This window comes from Olea europaea, chromosome 16, assembly GCF_002742605.1.
Source record: "Olea europaea var. sylvestris chromosome 16, O_europaea_v1, whole genome shotgun sequence".
Classification (NCBI taxonomy): domain Eukaryota; kingdom Viridiplantae; phylum Streptophyta; class Magnoliopsida; order Lamiales; family Oleaceae; genus Olea; species Olea europaea.
The window spans coordinates 8,393,810-8,401,393 of NC_036252.1; the positions used below are offsets into that span (position 1 = coordinate 8,393,810).

The 7,584-nt window shown below is 31.1% G+C and overlaps 1 protein-coding gene across 1 annotated transcript; it reads left to right on the plus strand.

Annotated features, from left to right (window-relative positions):
* Window positions 1-6: 6 nt before the first annotated feature.
* LOC111412010 (glucomannan 4-beta-mannosyltransferase 2-like) lies at window positions 7-4,169 on the plus strand. The gene is made up of 7 exons (XM_023042737.1): window positions 7-49; window positions 1,930-2,040; window positions 2,367-2,503; window positions 2,673-2,786; window positions 2,888-3,087; window positions 3,166-3,363; window positions 3,622-4,169. Exons 2-7 carry the CDS (start codon window positions 1,959-1,961, stop codon window positions 3,779-3,781), a joined length of 891 nt encoding a protein of 296 aa, XP_022898505.1. The 5' UTR covers window positions 7-49; window positions 1,930-1,958; the 3' UTR covers window positions 3,782-4,169.
* Window positions 4,170-7,584: the final 3,415 nt, after the last annotated feature.

A 7,584-nucleotide genomic window follows, 5' to 3' on the forward strand; every position in this document is an offset into this window, starting at 1 on the left:
CTCGTGCACAATCCCAATATTGCCCTTGTTCAATCTCGTTGGAGGTTTGGTAAGTCCCGCACTTTCCGTACTTGTTTGAATTTTATTATAATTTTCTTATAATTTAAAGTCGCAATCGAACATTAATTTTAACAACAAATCACAATATTATTCATTCATTCATTAATAATTCGCTAATTCATTAATCATCTTCATTATAATCACATTATATTAGGATATAATATCATAAGCACAACATGCAAAAGTGTCGGTGGTATAGTTAATTGTCATTAATTTATTGTGTGCGCAAGTAAATGAGTAGGCATATTGGTAATTTACAAAATATCAATAAAATTAAATTACATATTTTTGTTTTTCCCATTTCAAGTTGGTGCTTCTTGGAATGTTTGCAAAATCATGTGGAATTATAGGGTCCACCAAGACTACTACTGAGGTCCACGTCTATTAACGTGCCCATCGGCCATATATCACGGCAATAACAAATTTTTCGGTGGTGTAGGGTTCATAATTGACAATAAAAAAATATTGACAAAATAATTGATTGGTTATAGGTAACCTATATATACTCGACCAACCCAATTGTTTTTCTAATATATTATTATAATTTTAATACTATCGTGCACTTAACTTCAGAATTAGGAGAAAAGGTCAAATAATTATGTGAACCAACGACATAAATCATAGTCAAAATATTACCTAATACATACTTCGATACATAAAATATCTATTGAAATTATTAATTCTTGTCTTCATTTTGCAAAATCCTCCTTAATTAGCTTAATTAAGTAGCATTTAGCAAATTTATTTAATGGGTCATAATTCTTTATTATTAACGTTGTCAACTACTAAACATAATATTGCTCAATTAGTGAAGCAGTGTTGTTAGCTTGTCATTATTTAATAAATATCATTATCCTAATGACGAAAATATCCTGAATTTTAAGAGTCCCTTCCGGATTAGCCGGCGTGGAAGTGCTAACATCCGGGCTAGGGTTGTCTTTTAGTAAAACCGACAAAGAAACAATTAAAAATTCCTTGACGTTTTGTATCAACGAGGGTATAGTTGTACATATCACTCCACGTGCTATTATGCGCTTGCTCAGTACCGACGGCTCGTTTGTGGACCCCCGCCTGGCCCATTCACTCACCAGTCACAGATCACTCCTCAAAGGCTCAAACTGCCACGCCACCCCACGAAATAAATAAATAAATAAATAAAAATAAACTTCAACATTTTTTACACCGACAGATTGTTAGCCAGTTTGGAAGTGATTTTTCATCTCAAAAAATTGATTTTTTGATCGTTATTTTACTATTTTAGCTGTCATGTTTGACTCCTTCTCTCACGAATAACCTTCACTTTTCTCTTAATGATGAAAAAATCAATTCTCAAAATCACTGCCTAGCAAACTTGTGTATCAGTGTATATAAATTACAAGTTGTTCTTACATGGCTTGTCCAATTATTTTAATGTTGGCTCATGTGCTGTCTGAAGGGTAACAGCTTTTGTTCTTGGATCTTTCCTTTACTTTCACATCCACCTATGTGCATGTGCACAATTAGTTATATTTTTCAGATTCCACTTCTATGTGTAAAAAGTTGGGTTTGTCTTAAATAAATAAATAAATATTTACTTATCTTGAAATATATAGTAAGTCTTTATTAAGTGCTTTTTTCATAGGAATTTTGTTAATTGATTTTTTGATCGTTAGAGATAAAGTATATCCTACCTGTGAGAGAAGAATTCAAAAATGACGACTAAAATAGTGAAATAACGATCAAAAAATTAATGTTAATTGAATTAAAATCTCTATGAAACATGTTCTAAAATGTAAGTAAAGGGTGCCACATTAAGGTCCAACTCTTAGAACTGATGGATAGTTGACAGAATGCTAATGAAAATTTATAAAATTTGGTTGGTTTTTGCAGTGAATTCGGACGAGTGTTTATTGACAAGAATGCAAGAAATGTCGTTGGATTACCACTTTACAGTCGAGCAAGAAGTGGGATCATCTACTCATGCATTCTTTGGCTTCAATGGTAAGTTTGTGTACTTAATTAATTGCTTAATTAAATATAACTTAACAATACAGATATAATGTAGCTTATATGCACAAGCCTAGCTCATTTTTAATTAAAACCTGAATTCTACTGACATGTAACACTTAGCCCCTATTTGGCCCCCATTTTGTAGAAATGAAAATGGGTGGAATAGTGTTTTTTTGAAAAATGAATAGTTGAAAAAGAAGAATTTTTTTTCGATTTACGTGTAATATTATTTTATGAAAGATTGTGTGGTAGAAAATAGAAGAGAGAAAAATGGAATGTAACGTAAAGTAAATTATAACAAAGTTTCATAATTTTAGGAACGGGTGGTATATGGAGAATAGCAGCAATCAATGAGGCAGGAGGGTGGAAAGACAGAACAACAGTTGAGGACATGGATCTGGCAGTTAGAGCTGGTCTCAAAGGATGGAAATTTCTCTATCTTGGGGACCTTCAGGTACTAAAATGAAATTGGTCGTCTGGTCAATTTTTTTGTTTATCCATTTATGTCACATTGGCTAAACTCGACTACGACTAGACAATACAATAATTAAGATCTTTTTGATATAAACCTGCTTATCTTTTATCATATTTCAACTTCTAATTAATATTTAATTACTTGTTAGGTGAAAAGCGAGCTTCCTAGTACATTTAAAGCCTTCCGTTTTCAGCAGCATCGATGGTCTTGTGGTCCTGCCAATTTATTCAGAAAAATGGTTATGGAAATTGCCAAGAATAAGGTTTGTTGGATAACCCTAAAATTTGTCTTTGGTTTTTTGGATCTGAGGACCTGATTTCATCTGACAAGAAACTCAAAATCTTTTTTTTTTTGATTTGGCAGAAAGTGTCTCTATGGAAGAAGTTTTATGTAATATACAGCTTCTTCTTTGTAAGGAAGATCATTGCTCACATGTTCACTTTCTTCTTCTACTGTGTTGTACTCCCATTGACAATTTTGGTACCTGAAGTTGATGTTCCGAAATGGGGAGCCATTTATATTCCTTGCATCATCACAGCTCTAAACTCAGTCGGAACTCCAAGGTCGGTTTCTGTACCAAACGAAATACTGAATTTGCGGTAAAACTGCCGCCATACTAATGAAAAATTCGGATTTTTCAGGTCTTTTCATTTATTGTTTTATTGGGTCTTATTTGAGAACGTGATGTCTTTTCACCGTACCAAGGCTACCATCATTGGTCTGCTCGAGGCTAAGAGAGCTAACGAATGGGTTGTTACTGAGAAACTTGGAGATACTCTCAAGAACAAATCCAACGCCAAACCAGCACCAAAGAAATTCAGATTTAAACTTGGAGACAGGTAAACTATCACTCTTACTTTCACTTTAACACAAAACTTGTCGTTTATAGATTGAAATTTAGATTTAAAAGCTTATATAGATTGGAAAATGTCTTCCATGTTATATTGTGCTTGATTCTTCTACTAGTATGCTATTGTTTTCACAGTAAATGACAGTAGATTGACTATGAAATTTACGTGTAGTTCTTGAAGTGTGTTTACTCATCAATCATATGTATCTAAATATGGAAACCTGATAGATGTCCTAATTTTGTGCAGAATACTAATACACGAGTTGGGCTTCGCTGTATTCCTATTCATCTGTGGATGCTACGACTTCCTATATGGAAAGAACTGCTATTTCATATACCTATTTCTTCAAGTTATCACCTTCACAATCGCGGGATTTGGCTACTTGGGAACAATAGTCCCGAGTTAATTAAATTCATGTGTCGGCAGAGTTGTGTATTTCTAGTCTACACAATGTATACAAGATTGCTCTAGTTTGGTTACATTTCTACAATATATCAGTCAGAAGGAGAACAAATCATTTGTCTAGTACAGCAGAAATTGATAAAGGCTTCTCAGAAAATCTCTTGAAGAATTCCCTGGAAAACAGCAGAAAGTGTGCAAAAAAGGGCTTGCTGTTTGCGTATTATACAGTCAAGAAAAGATTGAAGCTGAAGAAATTCTAATAAAAAAAACAGAGAATATGCAAATAAATGTCTTGTTATCCAGTTTATAGTGCTTGTAGTTGTATAACATTGTATTTCAGAATTTGTATGAATTTTTTCCCCATATTTCATGTTGGTAAAATATTGATTTTACTGTGCAATAATTATATTCAAAATAATATTTTTGCAACGAATAAACAATTGAGCAAAATTCCGACTTACAGAATGAATAGAATAAAATATAATAATAATAATTGAAACAAGAGTTCGACTCTTTCTCCTTAATACGATAATGTCCCCACACTGGTGCTGACAATCTTTCGGCACTCGTCCCTAAGATACAACAACCTCGACTAGTACTAGTAGCACTTCAAATTATAAGACCCAATGAAGTTACCTACTAATGTTTTGATCTCTCTAAGATTAGAGGACTAAAATGCGAAAAAAAAATAATATGTGGGACTGAAATGCAAAATATGTAATAATGTAGGAAGGAAGAAATATAATTTGCAACAAAGAAAAATCGGAATTGATTTGGAATGAATAAAATTCAGCATATGAGAACCTATTTATAGAAGTTGAAAAGTTGTGTCCAAAAAATACAATTGTCAAAAAGTTTGTCTTAAACGGACACAATCCATTTGGACAGTCAATTTAACAGTTAACCGCCAATTTTTATAAGATGCCATGTATCGTGCACTGAAAATTTCATGAAAAATAAATATTATAAATAAATACATTAGTAAGCTTTGGTTCAAGCTACTTGCATATAGGTCCCCTCTCCTTCAAAGACTAATGGTACCCTTTGGAACCCAAACTCAAGTCCCAAACTTGAGTAATTTAAAGTAATTTTATTTTTCTAGTTTTCCTAGGTGGGATTTACATTTTCTAATTTGCCACTATTTTTTATTTTCAATTTATTTTAACTTCAAGTGATCATTTTTTTCCCGAATTTCTCATTCACCCTTGATTGGTTTTCAGAAAATAAATGCATACATTTATCTACTCATGGAGTAGAATACACTTGGCCAAAGAAATATTTTGTCCAATTAACAGACCCACTTAAATAATTAGTCAAAAATTGGTCAAATCAACAATTAAACCAATTTTCTAACATTTCATTTGTAATAATAAAATATGTTTCTTTGGTCATATGTTGTATTAGGTGTTCTTTCAGTACCAACAATCGAATCAAGGAAGATGTTTTACTGCAGATAGTTGACAATGGAGATGTTCAGCTAGTCTATGAAGGTTCTAAACATGTTTAAATCTTCATCAAGCTCGAACACATAAGAAAAGCGAAGGGGTGAAAAAATAAAAAAAATTTCAAAGTGTAATCATTATTAAGGATCTAGTTACTTGTAAATGTCTATTTCACCAAATCTCTCTTCGAAACAATGCCCAGGTCATTGAGCCTTCTGTGTAAGTCGAAACTTGATAATGAATTTCATCCCTTAAAATTGTTATATTTACAAATATCGTTCACCAAAACTTTATTGGTCCCTCTATCATTAGCTCACCAACGTTCTCACCTAGCATTGAACATGAACGAAGTAAAGAGAAGGATTCATATGATATATGAAAGACCTTAAATTTATAAAGATTTAAATGCTTAATTTATCGTTAATTGGTCTTTTGTCCACATTTTTGTCCACATTGCAAATTCTATTATATAAAGTTAAATACCAGCAAACTCACAATACACATAATCCAACATGAAATCTCCATGAGTTTCGTCAAACTATCAAGAAAAAAGGGGATTGCAGTTTGTAGACAATATGCCGTCAAAATAAGGATAAAACTTCTTTTGATTATTCAAGCACACGAAATAATTAAAAAAATTGCATTGAAACCCTCTAATCTTGTCCAACCTCGTTGATATTTCAACAAAGTTATATGAATCAAGAACTGAATTCTAACTTTTCGGCGTGCTTACTATATGTTTGTTGAAGACAGGACAAGAATATAATTAGGCCCCATTTGATTATACCAAGTTTTCCATAGAAAATGGAAAATTCCATTTTTCATCTTTTAGGGTGTTTGATAGGCTTTTTTTTTTTTTTTTTTTTTTCAAGGAATCTGTTTTCTTTTTTTTTTTTCCCGAGAACTAGCAATTTTCTATGTTTTCATGGAGTTCGAATTCTCACCGGCCACTGTAGCTAAAAAAAATTTAGAAATTTTTTGTTTTGTTTTTGGCAATGAAAACAAATTTTAAGAATTATTCTAAAAAAATATTTCCCTTTAATTGACAATTTTCATGCAAAACAAAACTAAACAAACACCATAAAATAGACGATTTTCTTGAAAAAAAAATTTCAATGGAAACAAATTTCATATCCAATACTAGTAAAATTTATCTATTTAATTAACAATTTTCATGCAAAACAAAGCAAAACGAACTTTAAAAAACACTTTTATTTCAACATTTTTCACATGGAAAATTATACCAATCAAACACAATTAATTTACAATTTTCAGGAAATAATTTCCATACAATTCAATTCCCTGAAATTCGTTTTCAATTCAATTCAATCTTTGCAATCAAACGGACCCTTAATGTCTTGTTTTCGTAGTCTCATTGAAGCACTAATGTTTTTTTGTCTTTAAACACAAATTATTGATTTGATTATAATCTTCTCTACTATTCATTACAAGGGTTATACGAAGTCAATATTTTCGCAAGAGATAAAGCGATCATCAATTCACACATTCATATGTTCTATCACGGTTACGAAATTGTTGCATTTTAAAAATATTTGATTCATAATTGGGACACTTTTGTACTTATAAGTTAAATCTCATTTATTTAAGAATAATTGCCTCTCCCGGGTTTAAGCAGTAGATTGGGCATGAAATTACCCAATTTTCTTGGTTTATTCTCATTTATGTATTTTTACCACTTACGTAAGAAAGGCATGCTTACAAGACATAAATGATAAATCCCAATAGTTTGAATGTTTGATATATATAGGGCCTGTTCGGTAAAATGTTTGAAAAGTCAAAAGTTATTTCTAATACTAAAAAATTACTTTTGAAAGATGAACGGATAATTTATTAATTTTAGAAGAACTTTGTCTGGATCAATCTAATGTAGCTTCTGTATGAAACTCTTCTACAAAAAGCAGAAGTTTCACCAAACAAGTCCATAAACAAGTAATGATTCTATATTTTTTAAATATTAAGTTAATTTCAGCGTCGTTATTAAATAGTACATTATTTGATGAGAATAAGAATCAGAATATATAATTAATAATTACATCTAATTTCGGAAATCATTTTGTATTCTTGTATGAAAAGATATTTATTAAATCGTGGATTTTACACAAATGATATTTATTTTTCTTTACAATAATTGAAGTTAAAAAAAAACGTGAACAATTCACCTTGCATGCGAATATGTGCTTAGTGGAGGTGTGAACAAATAATTGTTAGTGCACATAATTCAGTGATTGAGAACCTGTGTGAACATTGCATACTATCAAGAGCCACGTTAAAGACAGAAATATTATCTATAATAAATTATTTTATTTCCATAATTTATGAGATAACATATAATTTATTGAAATCT

Excerpts from the sequence above, each read along its gene's own strand:
- LOC111412010 (XM_023042737.1), top strand. The coding sequence starts at position 1,959 with ATGCAAGAAATGTCGTTGGATTACCACTTTACAGTCGAGCAAGAAGTG. Across the intron at positions 2,041-2,366 it reads TGCATTCTTTGGCTTCAATG|GAACGGGTGGTATATGGAGA; the intron begins GTAAGTTTGTGT and ends TCATAATTTTAG. Across the intron at positions 3,364-3,621 it reads AGATTTAAACTTGGAGACAG|AATACTAATACACGAGTTGG; the intron begins GTAAACTATCAC and ends AATTTTGTGCAG.